We start from the raw sequence: 26448 nt of genomic DNA on the forward strand, positions 1-26448 counted from the left end.
AAAATTAAAAAAAAAAAAAAAAGAAGTTGCATTCTCGGGCAGGTCATGATGGCTCAGCAGGCAGAATTCTTGCCTGCCATGCCAGAAACCCGGGTTTGATTCTGTGGTGCCTGCACATGCCAAAAAATAAAAAAGAAATTGCAGTCTAGTTATTTAACCAAATCTAATAAACAGTGTGATGTAAGAATATAATCAAAATTGTCTAGGATCTCATAGGAGGGAACAATTAATATTGCATGGAATAGAGCAATGAAGGCTTCATGACAGGCAGGGGAACATGTAAGGTGAATTTTCAAAAAAGGATGACTCAAACCTTAGGAAATAGAATTAAAGACAAAGAATAGCCCAAGGAGAGGCAACAGTATAAGCAAAGACTTTGAAATATGAAAATGACGTGAGTCTTTAGGGACTAGTGGAGGATTTTTCTGATTCTAGACATAGGCAGCTTTGGTGAGATGTGAAAACAGAACTGAAAAAAGGGAGGTGAATGCCACATGAGATTTAAATATCTTACTCTAAGGAATCTGTGCTTCCTTCTGTAGATACTTGTTTAGGAAAGTTTGTGGGGCTATCTAGAAGGAATTGTTGGAGAATTTTGATGAGGAAGGAAGAAATGAGGATAATGATGATGGCGGCAGCTAAAACTTATGAATAGTTATTAAGTATGGACTAGAAACTATTACTTACTTTACTAGAGTTTTATGTTTTAAATGGAGAAACCAAGACTTAAGAGACATTGATTTGCCCAAGACACAGAATAAGTGGTAGAGCAGGAATTTGAACCCATGCCTCCCACTATAGTCTTCTGTCTCCCTGTGATGATATTTGTGTTTGAAGAAGATAATTCTGGGACAGGATGAATTACACCAAAATTTACAGGTGGGAAGACCATTTAGGAGACTTTGGAGTTTAGGAGAAAGAAGATTCTGTTTTGGATTGGGACTAAGAGGGGATATATTCTAAGAACCTTTCTTTGGGATCACTTCTGTAAATGATGAATAGGTTCATTGATCAACCCATTAAAACCTTGTTTAATCCATTAATTGAATTACTGGCTGTGCTGGTTTGAATCTATTGTGTACCCCAGAAAAGTTATGTCCTTTAATCTTCATTCCATATTGCTGGGTGGTATCTTTTTTTTATTGTTTCCATGGAGATGTTACTCACCCAGTTGAGGGTGATAACTTCTGATTAGATGGTTTCCATGGAGTTGTTTCTCCACCCATTCAAGGTGGGGTTACTTACTGGAGCCCTTTAAGAGGGAACCATTTTTGAAAAAGTTTTAGAGCCACCAAAATCAACAGAGCCAATAGAATGGACAGAGCCCCTGGGAAACCATTGAAGAGAAAACTAGCAGATCTCGCCATGTGCCTTCCCAGCTGAGAGAGGAACCCTGAACTTTATCAACCTTCTTGAATCAAGGTATCTTTGCCTGAATGCCTTAGATTGGACATTTCTATAGCCTTTAATTTGGACATTTTCATCGCCTTAGAACTGTAAATTTGCAACTTAATAATTTCCCCTTTTTAAAAGCCATTCTGTTTCTGGTATATCACATTCCAGCAGCTTGCAAACTAGGACACCACCATATTAGTTACTTAATGTATACTTACCTGACATCTATGACTTTGTATTTTTGAATTTTAAACAAGGAACGTCACTCCTAGCCTTGGTAGCAGCAGTTCTTCCCAAGGCAGTAGTAATAGTCTCTAATATGCAAAAGACAGACCACCTTTCTAGGTCAGTAACTTGTCTTTACCCTTTTCTGTATCCATATTCAATTCCACAAATATTTATTGAGCACTTACTATGTATCGTACTCTAGTATTGCCTCAATCAGTTCCACCTTTGGTTACCCGTGCTTAGCTAAAACAGTGGTTCTTAAAGGACCAGGATAACGGAACCCCTAAAAACTGTGTGTAGATTTTCTGTATGTAAGCAAATAAGCTTTTTTCTGGGAAGGTGCATAGTTTTTATAAGTTTTCAAAAGTGTGTGTTATAGAAAGAAGAGAACTACTTCTCCAGAAAAGTAGAATAAGTCTGAATCCTAAATGTTTATCAGTGGACTTGTTTTTAAAAAATTATACTTAACTCAATCCTAGCTTCCAGGGATTATGATTCAGTGTATCTGGTATAGAGCACCGTCAAGCTAGGGTTGAGAGCTAGGCAGGAATGACATTAAAATGTAGTCAATGAAATCAGAAAATACTTGTTCATTACTGTACTCCTAGAGTCTAGAAGAAACATGGCACATAGTAGACATTCAGTATATATTTATGGAATAAATGAATACTATCCTTCCAGTTTAGAAAAGTTTTTTTTTTAAAGATGCACACCTCCTCCAAAATTGTTTTATCATTCATGACAAGGCATGCTGGAATCATTAAAAAAACTTTTTTTTTTTAAAGGGGAATTTAATAAGTTACAAGTTTACAGTTCTAAAGAAGTGACGCGATCCAAATTAAGGCACCAACAAGAGGTTACCTTCACTCAAGAAAGGCCCATGGGTCAGGAATAACTGTCAGCTGGGTAGTCACCTGGTTGTCATCTGCTGATCTCTTGCTCCTGGGCTCCGTTGCTTTCAGCCTCTGTTCCTGTGGAGAGTCCTCACTTTCCTACTCCAGGGCTGTCTTTCATCTCTTGGCTTCCCTTGTCTCTCCCTAGGTTCTGACTTGTTTAAACATCTCATGGCAATGTCTGCTAGGCTCCAGGCATCTCCAAACATCTGTGTCTCTGTTCTCCACATGTCTGCCTCTGTGTCAGCTCAGCTGTGAAGTTTCTGTCGGCTCTGAGGCTTGTTAAGGCTTCTATCATTTCTTTAGGCTGTGTCTTTCTCCAAAGTGTTTCCTCTTTTAAAGACTCTAGTAATCTAATCAAGATTTACCTATAGTGGATAGAGTCACATCTCCATCTAATCAAAAGATTACACCCACAATTGGGTGTGTCACACCTCATGGACATAATCTGATCAAAAGTCTCCAATCTGTACTATTGAGTCAGGCTGCCTCCACAAGATTGAACCAGGATTAAAACATGGCTTTTCTAGAGTATGTACTATTTTCAAACTGGAACATTCCACCCTCTGGACCCCAAAGCAACATGTTTTTGCCATATACAGAATACATTGATTCCATCACAGTATCATAAAAGCTTTAAACCATTTCAGCAACAGCTAAAATACAGCACAAGGTTAAAGCCAGTACAAATTCTTATCAAAATGTGTTAGAGGCATGGGTCTGTTCTAAGGCAAAGATTTTCTTCTGGCTCTGGACCTGTAAAACTCGTTCTAAGTTATCTGCTGCCAATATACAAAGGAGGAACAGTCATGATACGTATTTCCATTGCCATAAGGAAAAATTGGAAGGAACACAGGGGTCACTGAACCTATACAGTTCCAAAAACCTTCAGGGCAAACTCCATTAAATTTTAGACTGAGAGTCATTTACCCTTGGGGCTTTAGGAAGCAGCAGTCCCACCCTTTCCGAGGACCTATGCAGTGGCTTTCCTTTCTCTCCAGACGCTGGCATGGTGTTTGCAACCTTGGGGGACCTTGAGGAGACCTCCTTTTTCTTGGCTCCACCCTCTCCTAGCATTGGGGCCTCACCTGGACTCTCTGCCAACTCTGGGGCACATACTCAGCCCCTCCAGAACAATGGTGTGGCAGCCACGCTTACCCCAATCCCCAGTTTATGCACTCCACCCTCTCCAAGACCTGACATGGCACAACTGTTCCTGAGCAACAAAGCAAAAGGCCCACCCTCTCTCCATGTGTATGAGTTGGTCCACTCTCCTGTCCCAAGGTTTCTTGACCTTAGCTTCCATGGTTCTGCCTCTGAAGACATTTTACCTTCACTTTGTCCCTTTTCTGAGCCTGTTAGTCCTGACTGGCAGTGGTTCCATTTATACAGATCCTGCAGCATCCTTGTTGGTTTCCTGTGCACTATGCTGGGATTATGTCCGTCAGACAAAAGGACTTTGCACAGATCCTTTCTGGATAACTCCATCTCAAATCCTCGCTTGTCCTGTAATGGCTGAGTACTTCGGTGCTTGGATAAATCCTCACACAGGGCCCTATTCACTGTGGTCTCAATTTTGGGAAGCCCAGAATTTTCCAGAACGCCAATTTCTGGTTTCTTTGTACCCAAGAATTCAATTCTCAACTTACCTGTTTGCTCTTGCATTTTACAATAAGCTGCAAGGAGAAACCAGGCCTCACTTTTCCACATTGTTTGTAAATCTCCTCAGCCAAGTATCCTGGGTTGCCACCTTTAAATTCTAACTTTCACCCAACAGCAGTACACAATTATGCAAAATTCTGTCCCGCTTTAAAACAAGGGTCAAATAATAAAAACAAAATAATAATAAAACAAGGGTCACCTTTCTTCAATTTGTAATGGTACATTCCTCATTTCTGTCTAAAGCCTGGCCAAAGGTATCTTTAAGAGTCCACATTTCTACTAACAGTCTCTTCAAAGCAGTTCAGGCTTTCTCTATCAAAATCCTCACAACTCTTCCAGAATCTTCCCCTTATCCGTTTAAAAGTTATTCCAACGTTTTGGTATTTGCAAAGCACAGCAGCACCCCACTTCTCTGGTACCAAAATCTATGTTAGTTTCCTAGCTGCCGGAATGCGATATACCAGAACTGAAACAGCTTTTAAAAAAGGGAATTTAATAAGTTACAAGTTTACAGTTCTAAGGAAGTGAACAGGTCCAAGTTAAGGCAACAAAAAGAGGGTACCTTTACTCCAGAAAGGCTGACGGGTCTGGAATACCTCTGTCAGCTGGCTGGCATCTGCTGGTCCCCTGTCTATGTGGGGATTCCTCACTTTGCTCCTCCTGGACTGGCTTTCATCTCTTGGCTTCCCTTGGCTGTCTCCAGGTTCTGGCTTGCTTAACATCTCATGGTAATCTAAAAAAAAAAATCTTTATACTAAGTAATACTTTTAATATATGTTTCCTAGATTTCTTCACACAATAATAGTATACCTTTGTGTATACTAAATAGCTAAGTATGTTGTTGATATACACCACAGACAGAGGCTATCATGCGAAGCAAAGCCAACAACTATCATTCTTATGTAAGGAGTATGAACTTCAGATCCCTTAGCTAGTGGTATGTGGAAGAGTTTGCAGCAGCAAATATGATGGAGAACTTTATTAGGGGTTCTGACTTGTTTCAGTGTAGGTTTGGTACTTTTTTTTTTTTTTTAGGTGGCTCTAATTGAGGAATAATCTTATTGTGGTCTAACATACTTTTTTTTTTTTAACATACCTTTTGAACATTGGTATTTAGTGGGCTATGTATTTTAGTATTCTAAGTATTCCTTTCTGCAAGATTGAAAGGTAGCGTGGGACTAATTTGCATGGAGGTATCCCAGAAAGAATATTTATGACAACTGTCAGAGAATTAAAGTATGGCAAAATTACAATTATATGAGCACCTATGTCATCTGAAAAATTGTCAGATGGTGAGGGAGGTGTTGGAATAACCCAGGCTTTCTGACAACAAATTATCTTTAGTACTGAGGCTATAAGTATCTGGAAATTTTGGAATTTTTATGATATAGAACAGCCAGAAATTCACATATTTATGTATACTCCTGAGATCATCTTATGGGATTTGCCAATGACTTTTAAAAATACTGGGGGGGGGGGGGGGTATACTGGTAGTTGATATTAAGTGTCAGATCAAAGGGAAATTTCTTTGTAGCCTGTCTCATTTGGATGGATTGTGGAAGGATATGGTATTTGTGATTAATTTCCATTAAGGCATAGGATGTTTAATAGATATAAGAACGGGGTTAGGACCTAGAAGGGACATAAAAACCTATGAACAAAGATGCTTTGGAATTTGAGTAATTCAGGCATTTCTTTTAAAGTAAGAAGACGTGGCCTAAATGCTTAGAAATATTTTACCTATGACAACTCTTAGAACATTGGATAAGACACTTAACCTTTTGGCTTTTGGGATTCTGTTGAGCAGAGAGGTTTTTAATTAGAATAAGTGTTTTTAGATCAGTGTCTCAAACTTTAATATGCAAATAAATCACCTGGGGATCCTCTTAAAATGCAGATTCTGATTTAGTGGGTCTGAGATACAGGTCTGAGTGTCTGTACTTATAAAATGCTCCCATGTCACAAATGTTAAAATAACTTTGGTAGATTGAAATGCTAGTGATCAATGAAAGAGAAGGGTTAGGGGTATGGTATGTATGAATTTTTTTTTCTGTTTTCTTTTTATTTCTGTTTCTAAATTGATGTAGATGTTCTAAGAACTGATCATGGTGATGAATATACAACTATGTGATAAAAAAAGAATGTTCATATTGTATGTTGATTTATTTTATTTATAAAAATTTAAAAAATAAATCATAGGGGTAACAAATGTTAAAATAAATTGGAAAGATGGAAATACTAGTGGTCAATGAGAGGGAGGGGTAAGGGGTATGGTATGTATGAGTTTTTTCTATTTATTTCATTTTCTGGAGTGAGAAATGTTCTGAGAAATGATCATGGTGATGAATATACAGTTATGTGATGGTATTGTGAGCCATTGTTGCACGCCAAGTATGGAATGTTAAGAATGTTCATGTTTGCGTGTTGATTGGTTATATTAATAAAAAATTTTTTAAAAGAAAAAAAAAATGCTCCCATGTCATGCCAGTGTTGCTGTTCCTTGGACCACATTTTTTTTTTTGTAAGCTTTTATTGTGGTGACATATATTCAACATAAAATTTCCCACTTTAAACACTTTCATATATGCAGTTTGCATGTTCTAGGTATTTCATATAACCAAAATCATACAGTATTTGATATATTCCCTTTTTTTTTTTTTTTTTTGGAGAGGGTGTGCATGGGGGAATTGAACCCGGTTCTCCTGCTTAGAAAGCAACATTCTACCACTGAACCACCCATGTACCCTGATACATTCTCTTTTTAGACAACTTTTTATATTCAGTCCGGTATTAGTCATTCTATAACTTTAAGGTCATTCATGTTTCTTGTCTGATTCATTATGGTTTTTTTTGTTTTACATTTTTTAAAACAGTTTTATTCACGCACTATGCAGTCCATCCTAAGTGTTCAATCTGGCTGTAGGTGTGATTACATAGTTATGCATTCACCACTGCGTTCAATATAAGAACATTCTCATTTCTTCTGAAGAAAAAAAATCCCATGCTCCTTATATCACCCAATTATTAACATTTAGTGTAAATTAAATTTGCCTTTGTTAAAATTATTGAAAGAATATTAACAATGTTACTGTTGACTATAGACCTTAGTTTACATTAATTGTATTTTTCCCCATATAACACCCTATTATTAATACCTTGTAATGGTGATGTGTGTTTATTCTAGTTCATGTAAGAACTCTCTTATATTTATACAATTAACTACCGTCATTATCCACTCTGGGTTTCACCAAATTATACAGTCCCAGTTTTTATCCTGTAGCTTTCTTTCTGGTCACATATACGGCTCTACTCTTCCTTTTTCAACTATACTGACACCTTGCTTTATTAATTATACTTACAGTATTGTGCTGCCATCACACAGTTTTGTGCTATTTATTTCTGAACCTTTGAAATGAACCTTATTGAACAGTCTGTACTCCTTAATCGATTGCCCAGTTTCTGTCCACTTTCTAGTTCCTGATACATATGCTTTCAAATTTAATTCTGAAAGTTTGCTCGTTATAGTTAGGTCCTATTAGTGAGACCATACAATATATGATCTTTTGTTTCTGGCTTCTTTCACTCTACATAATGTATTCAGGGTTCGTTCACCTTGTTGCACGCCTCATGACTTCATTCCTTTCTGCAGCTGCACAGCATTCCATCATTTGTACACAACACACTTGCTCCTTCTGCTCATCAGTCAGTGGACCCTCCATCCATTAGCAATCTTGAATAATACAGCCATAAGCATCGGTGTGCAGATGTCTATTTGTGTCCCTGCTTTGGGACACTAGTTCTTCCTAGTATGTATCTAGTAATGGGATTGCAGCATCATGTGGCAACCCTTTACTTAAGCTTTCTGTGGAATTGCAAGGACCACATTTTGCGCAGCAGAGTTTTAGACAGTTCTTTGAAGTGACAAGATATGACTGAGTTAGGAACCCTGGCATGGGATCTGTAAAAAAAAAAAAAGTTGCCTTTATTAGTATAGTTTACTCAAAAAGGAAGTTTAAAGCTCTTCTTTCTCCTTTCCTTTGTATCTGAATGGGAATGGTCAAATCAAATATCTTTGAATCTTTGTACACTTTTAGACTACATAGATAATAAAGTTAAACAAAAGGCTCTAGAGACATCAAACTGAGTTAATTTACTATTCTTTCTTGAGGGAATAGAAAAATACACCCTTGGGCTAAGTAAGTTATCTATTGCTATGACTGCTGGGACTTTTAATTTAAAATATTATAATTAGTAACTCTGATAGCAATATATTACTTATTTGCTGGTTCATTCAACAAATATTTGTATCAAGGCATGTCAATTATATAATCTAATCTAAAGTTACTGTGTTAGCTAGTGATCTCTATTAGGTAACCAGATCTTCCTGATTTTGTTACCTTTATTTAATCATTCAACAAATTCTGAGCTTTGTATATGCTAAAAATGAAAACACTTTTATCCCAATCAGTTGTGAGATATCTCAAAAGTAATTTGTACTAAGAAAATGTAAATTATTGAATGACTTATTTTCTTTATTAATTTTTTAATTTTTAAAAAATATATAACAACAAACACGCAAACATTCTTAACTTATGATCATTCTGTTCTGCATATATAATCAGTAATTCACAATATCATCACATAGTTGCATATTCATCATCATGATCATTTCTTAGAACATTTGCATCAATTCAGAAATAAAAAGACAACAGAAAAAAATTCATACATACCATACACCTTACCCCTCCCTTTCATTAATCACTAGCGTTTCAATCTAAATTTATTTTAACATTTGTTCCCCCTATTATTCATCTTTATTCCATATGTTTTGCTCCTCTGTTAATAAGCTAGATAAAAGGAGCATCAGACACAAGGTTTTCACAATCACACAGTCACATTGTGAAAGCTTTATCATTATAAAATCATCTTCAAGAAACATGGCTACTGGAACACAGCTCTGCATTTTCAGGCAATTCCCTCCAGCTCTCCATTACATCTTGACTAACAAGGTGATATCTGTTTAATGTGTAAGAATAACCTCCAGGATAACCTCTCAACTCTGTTTGGAATCTCTCAACCATTGACACTTTATTTTGTCTCATTTCTCTCTTCCCCCTTTTTGTCGAGATGGTTTTCTCAATCCCTTGATACTGAGTCTCAGCTCATTTTAGGATTTCTGTCTATGTTACTGGGAAGGTCCACACCCCTGGGAGTCATGTCCAATGTAGACAGGGGGAAGGTGGTGAATTTGCTTGTTGTGTTGGCTGGAGAGAGAGGCCACATCTGAGCAACAAAAGAGATTCTCTTGGGGGTGACTCTTAGGCCTAATTTTAAGTAGGCTTGACCTATCCTTTGTGGGGTTAAGTTTCATATGAACAACCCCCAAGATTGGGGGCTCAGCCTATTGCTTTGGTTGTCTGCACTGCTTGTGAGAATATCAAGAATTCAACTTGGGGAAGTTGAATTTTCCCCTGTTCTCACCATTCCCCAAAGGGGACTTTGCAAATACTTTTTTATTCACTGTTCAAATCACTCTGGGATTTATCGGGGCGTCACTCTGGACAAATCAACAAAATCTCATGCCCTACTCAAGGTTCCATGTACTTAGGGTGTTCAATTAAGCTGTCTACATAAGTTATATTAGGAACTGCACTAGTCAAAAATATAAATTTTGTACCAAATAAACATTTTTTGCTTTAGTTTCACACATAAATTAAAATTTTAAAATATTAATTACCGTCTATTTTCAACATCCTGCAGTAATAATATTCCTTTCTTCTTCCTCATGCAAAAATATGTTTTAAATTCATATATTTAGTGAATGACTGATTGTTAATTAAGTTGGAGACTCATTTCTTGCAGTGTGACAGACTAAAAATTAGAAGAAACTTCTGGTTTAGTGCTTCTAAAGATGCTGGGTAAAAATTTGTATATTTTATTTATATGTGTCTGGGGTATAATTTTTAAAAAGAAATGATGATAATGATGAATCTCTGTCACAACTACTCAATTTTGCTGTTGTAATGTGAAAATAGCCATAGCCGATATGTAATGAATGATCCTGGTTCATATGAAAGCAGGTAGTGGCCCAGATTTGGTCCACATGACAGTTTGCTGACCTTGATATAGATAATAAAAAAATTCCTACAAAAGTTACTAAGAAAAGGTTAATCACCCAATATAAATATGTATGACACCTGAATAAGCATTTGCCAAAAGTCCGACAAAGATAAAATAAATTACCAAAGTATGAGAACGGGGAGAAATTCAACTTCCCCAAGTTGAATTCTTGATATTCTCACAAGCAATGTGAACAACCAAAGCTATGTGCTGAGCCCCCAATCTTGGGGTTTGTTCATATGAAACTTAACCCCACAAAGGATAGGTCAAGTCTACTTAAAATTTAGGCCTAAGAGTCACCCCCAAGAGAGCCTCTTTTGTTGCTCAGATGTGGCCTCTCTCTCCAGCCAACACAACAAGCAATCTCACCACCCTTCCGTTGTCTACATGGGACAGAAATCCTAGAATGAGCTGTGACTCAGCATCAAGGGATTGAGAAAACCTTCTTGACCAAAAGGGGAAAGAGTGAAATGAGACAAAGTGTCAATGGCTGAGAGATTCCAAACAGAGTTGAGAGGTTATCCTGGAGGTTATTCTTATGCATTGAGTAGATAATCACCTTGTTATGCAAGATGTAAGGGAGAGGCTGGAGGGAACTGCCTGAAAATGTAGAGCTGTGTTCCAGTAGCCGTGTTTATTGAGGACGATTGAATAATGATATAGCTTTCACAATGTGACGTGTGATTGTGAAAACCTTGTGTCTGATGCTCCTTTTATCTATCTTGTCAGCAGACGAGTAGAATATATGGAATAAAAATAAATAATAGGGGGAACAAATGTTAAAATAAATTTAGTTTGAAATGCTAGTGATCAGTGAAAGCGAGGGGTAAGGGGTATGGTAGGTATAATTTTTTTTTTCTGTTTTCGTTTTATTTTTCTATTGCCTTTTTATTTCTTTTTCTGAATGGATACAAATGTTCTAAGGAATGATGAATATGCAACCAAATGATATTGTGAATTACTGATTATCTGTTAATTTTTATTTCATTTGTTAATTTTTTAATTAATAAATAAATTAAATAAATAAATTACCAAAGTAAACATAAAGAGATGTTCAGTCTCATTTTAAATATTCAGGGGCATGCTAATTAAAAACAATTCACATTGATCAGTTTGGGAAAAATTAAGTTTGACAATACTTAGTATAGACAAGAATGTGGAGTAATGAGGACTCTTAAACAGTTGTTGGTGGAAGTGTAAATTAAATCAGTTTTCAGAAATTGACTTGACATTACCTAATAAAGATGAACATATGCATATTCAGCAACCCAGTAATTCCATTCCTAAGCATGTATCCTAGTTTGGTAAGATTCTTATGCATATGCCCCAAGAGACAAATACAAGAGTGTTCACTGCAGCTTTGTTCATAATTGCAAAAACAAAAGTAAATGGCCAGAAATAACCCAGATGTCTCTCTGCTATCAGGTAGATAAAATACCTTTTGGTATATTTATCCAAGGGAAATACATTTATTCAGCAATGAAAATGAATGAATTCCAGCTACACGCATCATCAAGGATTAATTTTCAAAACATAATATTGGATTACAAAAGCAAGTCACAGACTGGAAACATTCTAGTATATTAAGCAGATAATCAGAAAGTATTGGTAAAGTCCCCTGAGGAAGGGGAGAAAGAATATGGAACTATTAAACCTTACCATCAGGGAATCCCCTGATACTGTGTCAAAACACCTAAATCAATAGACCATGCCCTCAATCATGAGGCTTACTCTTGTGAAGCTTATGTAGGTAGTGGAGAAGCTTAGAGTACCTATAGGCATGCCAAAGAGTTGTTTCTGGAGGACCTCTATTGCTTAGATGTGGCCTCAGTCTCTCTAAGCCCGACTCTGCAAGTGAAATCATTGCCCTCCCTCCTACGTAGGACATGACATCCAGGGATGAAAGATCTCCCTGACAATGTGGGAGATGGACTCTCAGAAATGAATCCAGACCTGGCACCATGGGATCAACAATTCCATCCTGACCAAAAGGGGGAAAAGAAGTGTAATTAATGAAGTATCAGTGGCAGAGAGAGTTTAAATAGAGTCAAGAGAGGTTACTCTGGAAGTTGCTCTTACTCAAACTTCAGGTTAGGTGGACCTTGCTACTTAGCATAACGTGCCAACTCCCAACCAGGATCATTCCAGCCAATTCTAAAGAACACCTAGGGCAATATATAAAGATTCCACAAGGGTTCCATGCACTAGAGTCACTTTCCAGAAACCTGCAACCTCCAGATGGGTCCCTGGTCCAAATAAGTGCTGACACCTGGCCTAGCCTTTCCAGAACGTCAGATAGTTCCATCTCCCTGCCCCTTCCAATATCAAAAATTTATCATTGCCATAGCCCAACAACCCTAAAGAGAGGTATGGAAAGATCAAAGGTGGTGATGGAGTTACACAGTGAAGATAGGATTTAACAAATGAATATGAATGCTGATATCTTTTCTAGTCTCCAGTATTTTAGAGCAGCTAGAAGTAAAAACCTAAAATTGTGAAATTGTAACCCATGTCAAAATCTGAAATATGTACTAATTCAGATTAGTACTGAACACAACTAATTGTGGTGCTGTGCTTTGAAATTTATAGCTTTTTTGTATGTATATTATTTTTCACAAAAAAGGGAAAAAAGTCGGTTGTGATGATAAAAAATTATTTAAGCCCTCTAGCGTCCTATATTCTGGAGCAGCTAGAAGGAAAAATATGAAAGGATCATATGGTAGCCCATGAGAAACTCTAGGATCTGTCCTGTAACCACTTGTTGAAGAGTGCTTTGAAGACTATTGGTTTTTTATTTCTTTGCTTTGTATATACGTTATACTATACAGTAAAAAAAGAGGCAAGTCACAGTAGGATGTATGCAATATGATTGCAGTTATTTCAGTTGCAAAAAAACTAGATGTTATATTACCTACAAGTGTGTACCGTTTGTGCAGAAAACCAAAAGGGAAATTAACAAAATTCAGAATGGTGATTTCCTCTTTAGGGCAGAGAAAGGTTATATGGTTGAGTATGGGCAACATACTGATTGAAGATCTTGGTAATGTTTTTTTTTCCTTCAGCTGTATAGTAAATACATAGTCTAAATGCTTTTATTTATTATTGCTTAAAATATATTTCTATTTGATAAATAGCTTATGTGATGTTTCATAATTTTGAAAAAAAATATTAAAATAAATGAAAAGTTATTCCTATGTTAACTTTACTCTCATTTACATTCCAATATGTTTCATTGAGTGAGTGAAATAGGGTAGAGTTGAAGCTAATAGGTAGGGGAATTTGCATGGGAGGATTAACATGCATTTAAACATCTCCTTCATGTGTTTCATGAAGAATGGTTGAGAACCACTGCTGTAACAGCCTGTAGATTAGTAGGGGCAGGCAGTCTTGTAAATAAATAACTGTACTATACTAGAAATATATTTTTTAAAAAATGGTTAGAGATCACCCAGGAAACCTTTATGGAGTAGATGTTATTTAAAATGGATCTTTAGAGATGAGAAATGTCTTAAGTGGGGAGGTAAGTGAGAGAGTTCATATTCCCCAGTGAAGGAAAAGAGTGTAAAAAGACACAGGGCCTAAAAGTCCATGGAGAGTTGAGTGAGTAAATTCAGCTAAGTTGTAGTTGTACTATAAAGGGCCTTATATATCTTATCACACTAAGAAGTTGAGAATTTGCACAGTGGGCATTGGGGTTTTATCACTTGAATTAGGGTTATTAATTTGAGTGTTATATGCACGACTCTATTCTATGGTTTATGTTGAAACTGTACAGGTATGTATATTTATGTTCTTTTTCGTCCCTTGCAGGCGGCTATATGGCAAGCACTAAACCACTATGCTTACCGAGATGCGGTTTTCCTCGCAGAAAGACTGTATGCAGAAGGTATGTACTCTATTCATTGCTATGGAACCGTAAAGGAATAATAAAATATATGGAATTCTGTAACTTTTTGTGAATGTACCAAGATTCTGGGTATTCTTTCCATATTGTTCTTAATTATCATTGTAAACAGATCTTTTTGTTTTTTCCTTATGATTTACACTAGTTTTATAAAAACTTTACTTTGTATCCATGTAGCTCCTTTATATGTTCTTTTTATAACTGTGTAGAACTCTACACTATATAAACTCTTTGGGTTGCTGTACTGTGGTTTATATAGTATATATATATACTCTTTGGGTTTATATACCATGGTTTATGTAATCATTTTATAATCTTTAGTTATTTTTTCTCCAAGTTTCTCGTTAGAAAAGAATCTGTATTCTGTGGCTAAGAGCATGCATGGATTTAGAGTCAGCGGCCTTTGTCCAAATCCTTCCACCACTTAAATGTACAGTTGTGTAGCCTTGTACAAGTTACTTAACCTCTGAGTATTTCAAATAGGTATAATAATAATTGCCTCATAGAATTGGTTGAAGAATTAAATGAGAATGTATTTAAAGCGCTTGGCACAGTTGTCTGGCCTGGTAGTTAATGCTCAGTGAGCATCATACTGCATGTGTGTTTGCTTTTTATAAGATATTAGTATAATGATGATATTGTGAGTTATTGATTATATACCAAGAATGGGATGCTCATATGTTAAGAATGTTAGTGTTTGTATGTTATGTTTAAAAAAAATAAAATTAAATTAAAAATTAAAAAAAAGATAGTATAGATAATTGTATGCAGCTTTATTTTTCTTTTGAATAATTTCCTTGGGTTATATAAAAAAATGGAATTTGAAGTCAAAAAGTGTGATTAGTTCTACAAGAAATTATTAATCCAGCAGAGAGAGGTGTAATAAATAATCTGAGTTGTCACCAGCAGTGTTAAGAATACACCTTTCGTCATTGTCTGTCAGCTTCAGATTTGACCATATTAATATATTGTTTAATTAAGGAATCTGAGGTGTTTTGGTTTGCATATTTATAACCATTAGGAATTCTGGGAATTTTTCCGAGTACTTAAAAATATTCCCATTTCTGTGGGTTATATTTTTGTTTATTACAGTATTTGTCTCAGATTGTTGCTTTTTAATTTTTATTATTTTTATTATTCTGATACTTACTTTTTGTGTAATTGAACTCATCATTTTTGTCTTTTATAATTTCTCCTAATGCTCTTTTGTAGAAAAATTGTCATTTTTCTATAACTACAATATTGTTCTTAGCTTAAAAAAAAGTGCAGAATTTATTATAGTATATTGAGTAAGATGCGAGCCAAAGGTTCTTTTATTTTACATTGCTACTTTATTCCATATTATTTAGTAAATAATGTGTTTTTTCTCCCATTATCATCTTTTACTTGGTTTTATATTAATTTTTTGAAAAATGTTTGGTTCTGTCTTCAGAATTCTCTTTGTCCCTCCCATTAGTTCATTTCTTCTTTTGGATCCAATATTATACTCTTTGCATAATTAACATTTATTCTTTAACCAAGCCTATCTCTCATCATTGCTTTTTTTTAAGTCTTTCATTTTTCCACATGAATTTTATTATTGCTTTGAAGTCTGACGAAGTTTTTGATCAATGCTGACTTGTAATCATGTAAGTCTCTAAATCAATTAGAAAGTATTGACATCTCTACAGTATATAACTTCCCAACCAGAAACCATTCTTTCTTTTTATTCACATATTTTTTATTTGTTTACTTAATTCAGTTTTTCTCCTTTTTTTGGTAAGTTCTCATTGGATTACCTGTCAAGAGTTTTCATTGTTTTATGGTTATTTTGTATATTTTGTCTATTCTTGCATAAATTGATAATGGAACCATTCTGTTCAGTTGTGTGATTTTTCTCAAGTTGTGAGTGCTTAGTAATCTCAGCACAAGGATGAACAAAATAGATAATAGAGTTTTGCCATGTATGTGTCACAAAAGGACAAGAATATTGAAAATATAAATAAGTTGTGGACTGGGAAACATAAGCTAGATAGGAAAGACAATATTACTAAATGAGAGGAAATATAGGGAGGTCAGGGTACCAAAAATCCAGATGATGTTGAATTAGGAGTTGTATAGGAAAAAGTTTGAGAGGAAGACCATGAACCAGGTACAGAATACTTTCATGAATGAAACTGAATGTTCTAAGTTTAGTAGCTGAAAGTTATGAGGAAAAGACATAGACCTCAGAGAAGTGGGGCATTTCACAGAAGAGTAAGAAGTGATGTGTGAAAATAGTTTTGACTCCAGCCTTATGTCTTTATTCAGAGGTAGGTGTAGGATATGAGAGTATTAGCATCCCTCTGAGATGCTGTCAGGTCCTTAAGGGAGAAGAACATAAGGGACGTTCAGTGAGTAAAATGGGAAACATCTGTGGAGTCGGAGTTTGAGGTCCCAAAGAAAGTGTCAAAAGGGTAAGAAAAAGTGGAAGACATAGAAAGAAGATAATAAAATAGACTGTCTTACTCTGTATAATTAATTATGTAGAAGCAAATTTATAAGGAATCACCTATTATTCAGATTCTTTTTGATACTTAGTCCCTGTTTTTTTCTGTCTGGTATTTCTAATCTTTCTTCCTTGAAATTGATTATTAAAGAATATTTATTTTGGCTCTTTATGGTTAGGTTCCAAAAGATTGTGAGTTGTTTAGAATTCAGATGATTAGGTTTTCCTGATGGTAGAATTTCTGTATTAGTCCACGTAAAGCTGTTTAATCCACATCATATCAGTGCTTAGCAATGCTTGACGCTTGGAAAGCCTCTCAGTAAATGTTAGTTTTTCTCTTGATATAGAACCTAACTACTCTGTTTAACCATCATTCTAGGGAAAATTTCAGAATTTAAGTCTAGTGTGAGCAGTTACTGTCCTAGTTCAATAGTAATGACAATAACTTCTACGATTTATCAGTCTCTTACTATGTACTAGGTACTGTCAGCACTTAAGAATTACTTCTTTAATCTTATGAAATAGATATTGCTATTGTCATTTTATAAATGAAGAGACTGAAGCTAGTGTTAGGCGCAGTAAGTGGTAGATCTGTGTGACTCACTTTCACCAAGGGTAGCAAATAACTTGCCATTCCCTCTAACTTGCAGACATACTGGACATCATTAGTCTGCCAGAGTACCCTTTCCGAGTAAACCAACCTTAGAATTCCTCTCAATACAGTGTTCCAAACTGACAATACCAGTTGATCAAAGTTGGTATGCTAGATGTAACATGTTTGTCCCTTTGCACAGTGACCTCCTCTGCCACTAGTGGTAGCATCTGTTTTGGGGAAAGACATCCAATAGGGCATGAGGCTAAAGAAATTGATGAGTGAGATTATCTGTAAATCAAATTCTTGAAATAATGTTTCCATTTCACAAGTTCCTTTTCACCCGTTAATCTTTCTCCTAAGAGAAGTTCCATAGATAGACTGCCTATAGGTGGTATAAGAGGAAGAAATGGCAGAGTGGTATAAGAGAGAACCCAACTCAGATATTAATTAGTGATTTGATCTTCTGCAAGAAGTTATTCTGAGCATAATTTTTCTCATCTTTAAAATGGGAAGAGAAACATCTATTTAACAAAGTAGCTTTAAGGACCAAATATAATAATGTACATAAAGAGTTTACTATAGTTTCTGGCTTATAGGAAGTCTCTTACAAATTTCCCTTTTTTCCCTGGCAACTACTTAATACAGTGGTTTTTCAAATTTTTTTATCCTAACTGTATATGATGCACTCTGATAATTTCCATTTGAGGTCTTTTTGTTTGTTTTTTAATGCAAGTTGATAGATACGAATAAATTGATTTCATAATGCACTAGTAAATTGAGACTTGCTGTTTGGAAAAAAAACCAGTCCTAATCTGGTAATCTTCTACAGTCCAGCCTCCATTGTAACCTCATTTTTCCTTTCTACTGCCGTACCAGTTGATCTTATCTTATATTACCTTGAATATAATTTGGTGTATATTTGGTGTGAGAGATAAGTAAGTGTTTTTTTAAATAAGTAGAAATTACTTGATTGGTAAATAGCTTTATGACCTTCCTTTTCTTTCTGTAATGAAATTTGACTTCTAGTCTCCCAATAGTTTTATCAGAAAAAATTACATAAAATCAAGAGCTTTACTGGTAATCTATTTAAAAAGTATGCGTATATTTTGCTCTTTTTGAAGGAATTACGTAGAACACCATGATTGACTTTTCTATCAGAAAAAATATTTCTCCTTAATTCAAACTTGGATTAGTAAATTGTTTTGAGATAAACAGGATGTCTAATTTTTGTTGCTAAATTTATTTATTGCCGGATGAACAATGGTGATCATTCAACATACTAAATAATAGATAACTTTTTTTTTAATGTCCTTAGTACACTCAGAAGAAGCTTTGTTTTTACTGGCAACCTGTTATTACCGCTCAGGAAAAGCATATAAAGCATATAGACTCTTGAAAGGACACAGTTGTACGACACCACAATGTAAATACCTGCTTGCAAAGTGTTGTGTTGATCTCAGCAAGTAAGTTTTTAAATCTTTTATCACAAATTTTGTTCTATTTGTACTGTAGAATTTGGATAAAAACTGTTCCGTCAGATTGAACTCCACTCCCCTCTATTTTCGTATAAGGTATCTATTTCAGTAATAATCAAAATGCTTATACTTTTTCCAGAGGCATTATTATTTTTGTTATAGAGAGATTTCATTGTTATGGTAATTAACAATAGAATCTAACTCTGAAGAAACTTAAGTTAAAACTAATTCCCATCAATGCCTAAAATGATCATAAATGGTATTTCCTTTCCTTTGCTTTTAGTGTTAGACCAACTAGAATAAGTCTGAAAACCTATCATCAGTTCACTTGAAATTAATGCCCCTTTGGCAGTGTATAGGTATTAGTGTAATTAAGAATTTCCTTTCAGAATCATTCTATTTGAGAACCTCTGCTTTACCCTTTTGAAAGAGGCAGGTTCAGGGAAGCACCTCTTTGGCACATTATAACTAAACCAAGTTAGCAGTGCCTATTCCAAATGAGGAGCCAGGTAGAGGTTTAAGTAATTACGTTCTGTTAAACTCTTTTCTTTGCTGTATGAGGTGAAATAATGGTAGAAGTTACTAAAAAAGTATTTGTAAAAGCCTATCTGTGTATTTAGGTGTATAGTGAGACATTAAAAATAAGCCTCCTTAGAACAAAAATAACTATTTTATTTGTCCAATGACTAGTTGATTACTTTTTTTTAACTTTTCTTATTGTATAATATAACATATTTACAAAACAAAGAAAGAAAAATGCAATAGTTTTCAAAGCACTCTTCAACAAGTACTTACAAGACAGATCCCAGAGTTTGTTATGGACTACCACATCATCCTCTTAGATTTTTCCTTCTAGCTGCTCCAGAATATAGGAGGCTAGAAGGAATAAATATTTTGTTATCATCACAATTGACTTTTTCTTCTTTTTTGTGAAAAATAGCATATACACAAAAAAGCAATAAATTTCAAGGCACAGCACAACAGTTAGTTGTAGAACAAATTTCAGAGTTTGATATGGGTTATAATTCCACAGTTTTAGATCTGTACTTCTTGCTGCTCTAAGATAATGGAGACTAAAAGAAATATCAACTTAATGATTCAGCAATCGTACTCATTTGTCAAACCCTACCTTCTCTGTATAAGTCCATCATCACCTTTGATCGTTCTGTCCCACTCTTTACAGGTATTTGGGCTATGGCCATTCTAAATTTTTCATGTTGGAAGAGGCTGTCACTAATATGGGGTAGGGAGATGAAACTAGCTGATGCTATGGAGAGGCTGGGCCCTCCGATTTCAGGATTTATCTGGTCCAAGGACCCATCTGGAGGTTTTAAGTTTCTGGAAAGTTACCCTAGTGCATGGAACTTTTGTAGAATCGTATATGCCCTAGGTGTTCTTTAGGATTGGCCGGAATGGTTTTGCTTGGGGTTTGGCAAGTAATGATAGATACCAGTGTCCAACCGAAGCTTGCCTTAAGAGTGACCTCCAGAGTAGCCTCTCGACTCTAATTGAACTCTCTCAGCCACTGATACTTTTTGTTACATTTTTTTGTCCCTCTTTTGGTCAGGATGGAATTGTTGACCCCATCGTGCCAGGGCTAAATTTATCCCTGGGAGCCATCTCCCACACCACCAGGGATACTTTCACCCCTGGATGTCATGTCCCACGTAGGAGGGGATGGCAATGATTTCACTTACAGACTTGGGCTTAGAGAGAGTGGGCCACATCTGAGCAACAGAAGAGGTCCTCCAGAAGTAACTCTAAAGCATACCCATAGATAGGCTAAGCTTCTCTACGATATACACAAGTTTCACAAGAGCAAGCCTCAAGATGAAGGGATTGGCCTATTGATTTGGGTGTCCCTAATATTTAACACAGTATCAGGGGATTCCCTGATCGTGAAGTTTAATTGTTCCATGATTTTTCTCCCATCCCTCAAGGGACTTTGCCAATACTTTTTGATTATCTGCTTAATATGTTCTAGAATACATTAAGGCATTACACTAAACTATACAGGATTAAAGGCCCTTATTCTTATTCTGAGCTCCTTGTGTTTCAGTTGTTCAAATGAACTATCCAGATAAGTAGAACTGGATTATGTGCTACAGAAATTTAGGTCCAGACAAAATAAATCTTTCTTCCTTTGGTCTCAAAGAGTAAGTGCGGTTCTAAAATATAGACAATGTCTTCCTTACCCTGTGTTCTGAATTACCTTAATCCCAACCTGATCAGCTTCATTCTTATCTCTAAATACCGGGCTATACATATATACAACAGCCTCTCAAAATCCAGAAATAATAATTACTATTCCAGACTCCATGTGTCTGCTATAAGAGCTTGCAGTCTAGCGCCCTGTTTTCTTATGAGCATTTTCTGAAGGAGTCCGTACAATAACTGTTCTTTTGTTTCTGACTTATTTTGCCTCACCAAATGTACCACAGGTTCATTCACATCATTGCACGCCTCACGACTTTGTTCCTTTTTATAGCAGCACAATATTCAGTCATATGCATACACCATCGTTCACCAATCTACTTCTTAGTGCATCCTTCAGCCACCTGCATTCATTAGGCATCATGTATAATGCCCAAAGTCCATAGTCCATCAATTTCAGATAAATTCATTGTCCCCAAGAGAAACATAACCAATAAACACACCCTTACCAAATATGAAACCTAAATCTCCCTTTAACTCTTATCCTTCTCCCCATTATTTACCCCTGCTGTTGCTGTGGTACTGGTGATATTTTCCTTTTGAACATAGCCCATGGCATGCGATCAGTTTTCCCCCTGTACCCTGGACTTAAATGCTCTTTGTACACGAATCATACCTTTAAAGTAGTGCTTGCAAGAACTTATTTATATTTGTAGTGTTAATCTATACAACCCCTTTCAATCTTGCTCACCTTTAATATGGTAATATTACTTATAGACCCACTAGAAAACCACTGTCACTTCTGTCTGTTCCCTTACATTTGAGTTCGACCTCATTAGCTAACCGATCACCCATCTTTACCTTCTATATATCTCTAAGTCCCCTATATTCTGTATTATAAGCCTCTGATTTTATCTTTACCATGGTCATAAAAGCAGAGTCATACAATATCTATCCTTTTGTGTCTGGCTTATTTTACTCAGCATTGTGTCCTCAAGGCTCATCCATCTAGTCATGTGCTTCAGGACGTCATTTCGTCTTACTGCTGCGTAATATTCCATCATATGTATATATACCACATTTTGTTAATCCACTTGTCTGTTGATGGGCATTTGGATTGTTTCCATCTTTTAGCAATTGTGAATAATGCTGTTATGACAATTGGTATGCAAATGTCTGTTCGTGTCACTGCTTTCAGCTTATATACCAAGCAGTAGTATTCCTGGGTCATAGGGCAACTTGATGTTTAGTTTCCTAAGGAACTACCAAACTGTCTTCCATACCGGCTATACATTATACATTCCTACCAGTAGTGCATACGTGTCCCAATTTCTCCACATCCTCTCCAGTATTTATAGTTTCCTATTTGTTTAATAGCACCCATTCTTATAGGTGTGAGGTATTATCTCATGGTAGTCTTGATCTGCATTTCCCTTATAGCTAATGAAAATGAGCATCTCTTCATGTGCTTTTTGACCATCTGTATTTGTTCTTCAGAAAAATGCCTATTCATATGTTTAGTCCATTTTTATAATTGGATTGTTCCTTTGTTGTTCAGTTGTATGATTTCTTTATGTATACATTATATCAAACCTTTGTCCGATGTGTGATTTCCAAATATTTTCTCCTATTGAGTTGGCTGCCTCTTCACCTTTTTTTTGACGAAGTCTTTTGAGGTGCAGAAGCATTTGATTTTGAGGAGTTCCCATTTGTCTATTTTTTTCTTTCGTTGCTTGTGCTTTGGGTGTGAAGTCTAGGAAGGTACCTCCTATTACTAGGTCTTGAAGATGTTTCCCTATATTTTCTTCTAGAAGCTGTATGGTGCTAGTTCTTAGATTTAGGTGTTCGGTCCATTTTGAGTTAATTTTTTATGTAGAGTGTAAGGTAAGGTCCTCTTTCATTCTTTTGGCTATTGATATCCAGTTCTCCCATGCCCATTTATTTGAAAGCCTGTTTTGTCCCAGTTCAGTGAATTTGGGGGCTTTGTTAGAAATCAGTTCCCCATAGGTTTGGTGGTCTATTTCCACACTCTCAATTAGATTCCATTGGTCAATACTTCTATCTTTATGCCAGTACCACGCTATTTTGACCCTGTGGCTTTATAATAAGTTTTAAAATCAGAAAGTGTTAATCCTCCCACTTCGGCCTTCTTTTTTAGGATGCTTTTAGCTATTTAGGTCTCTTCCCTTTCAGATGAATTTGGTGACTAATTTTTCCCAAGTCTTCAAAGTAGGTTGTTGCAATTTTGATTGGAATGTCTTTTCACCTATTTAGATCTTCTTTGATTTCTTTTAGCAGTGTTACATAGTTTTCTGTGTACTAGTCCCTTATGTCCCCAGTTAAGTTCATTCATAAGTACTTGATTCTTTTAGTTGCTATTTTGAATTGAATTTTTTCCTTAATTGACTCCTTAGTTAGGTCACTTTGTGTATAGAAATGTTATTGATTTTTGCCCATTCACTTTATATCCGACCACCTTGCTGAATTTGCTTATTAGCTCAGGTAATTTTGTTGTAGATTTCTCAAGATTTTCCGAGTATGGTGTCATGTCCTCTGCAAATAATGAAAGTTTTACTTCTTCCTTTCCAATTTGGATTCCTTTTATTTCTTCGTCCTGCCTGATTGCTCTAGCTAGAACTTCTAGTACAGTGTTGAATAATAGTGGTGACAGAGGGCATCCTTGTCTCGTTCCTAATCTTACAGGGAAAGCTTTCAGTCTCTCTCCATTGAGTACGATGCTTGCTGTTGGTTTTCCATATATATGCCCTTCAGCATATAGAGGAAGTTACCTTTGATTCCTGTCTTTTGGAGTGTTTTTATCGGAAAAGGATGTGGAATTTTGTTGAATGCTTTTTCAGTATCAATCGAGATGATCATGTGATTTTTTTTTCCTTTTTGATTTGTTAATGTGCTGTATTACATTAATTTGTCTTGTGTTGAACCAACCTTGCATTCTGGTATAAACCCCACTTAGTCGTGGTGTATGATTCTTTTAATGTGTTGTTGGATTTGATTTGCTAGTATTTTGTTGAGAATTTTTGCATCTATGTTCATTAGGGAGATTGCCTATAGTTTTCCTTTTTTATAGCATCTTTACCTGGTTTTGGTATTAAAATGATATTAGCTTCATATAATGAGCTAGGTAGTGTTCCTTTTTCCTCAGTTTTTTTGGAAAAGTTTGAGCAGGATTGGTGTTAGTCCTTTTTGGAATGTTTGATAAAATTCCCCTGTGAAGCCATCTGGCCCTGAGTATTTCTTTTTGGAAGATTTTTGATGACTGATCAAATCTCTTTACTTGTGGTTGTTTGTTGAGATCTTCTGCTTCTTCCTGAGTCAGTGTAGCTTGTTTATACATTTTCTGGAATTTGTCCATTTCATCTAAGTTGTCTAGTTTGTTGGCATATAGTTGTTCATAGTATCCTATTATGATTTCTTTTATTTCTTCAGGGCCTGTGGTTATGCACCCCTTATCATTTCTGATTTTGTTTGTTTGCATCCTCTTTGTTTTTTTCTTTGTCCGTTTTGCTGGTGGCCCATCAATTTTACTGGTTTTATCTAAGAACCACCTTTTGGTTTTATTGATTCTTTCTATTGTTCTTTTGTTCTCCCGTTCATTTAACTCTGCTTTAATTTTTGATTGATTACTTTTTAAGTACAGCTATGTAAATATCAACAAAATTCTGAGACTTTTCTTATTGAACTATTTTTAAACTCCAAAGCATCTAATGTTAAACTTTTAAAAATTTACTTTCTTCTTTAATTTGCTAGTAAACGTCCCAGGATAGGCTATATAAACCTACGTGAGAGTTTACCACATGATTTGTTTTTAAACATGATCTGTTACAACTCTGATATGCTAAAAGTATATAGAATGAAATAAGGCACATTTTTTTTCACTTGTGGAATAAGTTTACGATTCTCTATATCAAGGAAAGGTAATTGACAGATAAAAAAGAGATAAGGTGCTATTCAGGCTTTATTAAAAATCCTAAAGTGGCTGAGACCACTAAGTATGCAATTTTTAATTAAAATATTTTAGTCTTGGTTAATGTGTTCACAGATTCTTACCAAGGAATTATGGAACTCAGAAGGACTACCACATTCTTTTCACATGGGCAAGCACCAGAAATTGAACCTGGGTCTCTGGCATGGCAGGCAAGAACTTTGCCACTGAAAAACCAAGCCTGCCAACCAAATTTTTTTTGATGAATGATTCGTATCTTTTTCTCTATAGCATTTGGCCGCCTTCTTTTTTTTTTTTTGACATGAGTGTTGAATATGCTGCTCACATAAATTTGCACCTGCAAAGATTAAATTAAATTTAATATAACAGGTTCTGTTTTAAAAAATGGCAAAATTGGAATTTTAAGATCATAAATTCCTAGCTTCCCAAATGATTCTAAATACATGTTTACCACTATTCTAAAAGTACCATGAACTTTTACTTTATCTTTCTTCATAGTTAGAGGTATATTGGTAATAAAGATGTCTTTGCTCACGGTGCTCTTTATTGATTTTTTTAAACCTGTACATTTGTATTTTTAAGGCTTGCAGAAGGGGAACAGATCTTATCTGGTGGAGTGTTAAATAAGCAGAAAAGCCATGATGATATTGTAACTGAGTTTGGTGATTCAGCTTGCTTTACTCTTTCATTGTTGGGACATGTATATTGGTAAGTATGAATGATTCAAACTACAGGAAAATTATTCCCAAATTTTTTGGGGGGAATCTGTGTTGATCTGTGTTTATCAAACAGTATTTGGATAAATAGTTGGTACAGTCTTCTGGTTCTTTGACCTTGCTAAATTGTAAAATAGCGATGATCCCATTTTTGACACTTAGCCTTAATGATGACTATAGCAGTACTGCCTAACAATTGAGTGTGCAAATATTGTGTTTTGACCTCGGGGAGAAGAGTATCTTCATGTGATCCATTGAAGGGAAAAGAAGAGTGAAGTTCTTTTTCTATATTAAATATCACTGCTACTTCTTAGAAAGATATTTGAATGCAAGTTTTAGTAATAGAGAAAAGCATTTTTCATCTGGTATGCCATAATGGTTTTGAAGTGGGTCATAAGAAATTTCCAACAGTGGTAGCTGAAATAATGGTACGTTTATTTTTTGAAAAGTGAGATGGGCCACAGTGGCTCACCTGGCAGAGTTCTTGCCTGCCATGCTGGAGACCCGGGTTCAAGTCCTGGCGCCTGCCTGCCCATGTAAAAAAAATAAAAAATAATTTAAAAAGTGAGATGAATCCAAAATTATCACTAGTAACATAATTTTCAGTCCTTTTCATTTTGAAATACTTTTTTAAATAGGAGTGTAGAGAATGAAGGTAAAATTAGCATGACAGAATTGTTCCTAATTCTGCCCATGAGAGTGCGCCATATGAGTAAATGTCATCTGCGGTATATCAGGGGAGAAATGATTGAGTTCTGCTTGTCTAAAGAAGCAGAATAACATCAGTTTAACATAAACTGAGGTCAGTTTGATTAGTGATTTTTAAAAATCCTTGCAAATGCTAGAATATATTATTTGACTTAATTTGGGGTCTA

At 35.5% G+C, this 26448-nt stretch overlaps 1 protein-coding gene across 2 annotated transcripts in view; it reads left to right on the forward strand.

Moving 5' to 3' along the window:
• CDC27 (cell division cycle 27) overlaps nucleotides 1-26448 on the forward strand; it is a 98544-nt gene that overhangs the window by 17198 nt on the left and 54898 nt on the right. For both annotated transcript variants that reach the window (XM_077164013.1, XM_077164014.1), the window contains exons 2-4: nucleotides 14109-14184; nucleotides 18580-18727; nucleotides 25440-25565. In XM_077164013.1, the coding sequence (XP_077020128.1) occupies nucleotides 14109-14184; nucleotides 18580-18727; nucleotides 25440-25565 (350 nt within the window). The remainder of the gene's footprint in view (nucleotides 1-14108; nucleotides 14185-18579; nucleotides 18728-25439; nucleotides 25566-26448) is intronic.

Source organism: Tamandua tetradactyla, chromosome 6, assembly GCF_023851605.1.
Source record: "Tamandua tetradactyla isolate mTamTet1 chromosome 6, mTamTet1.pri, whole genome shotgun sequence".
Lineage (NCBI taxonomy): Eukaryota > Metazoa > Chordata > Mammalia > Pilosa > Myrmecophagidae > Tamandua > Tamandua tetradactyla.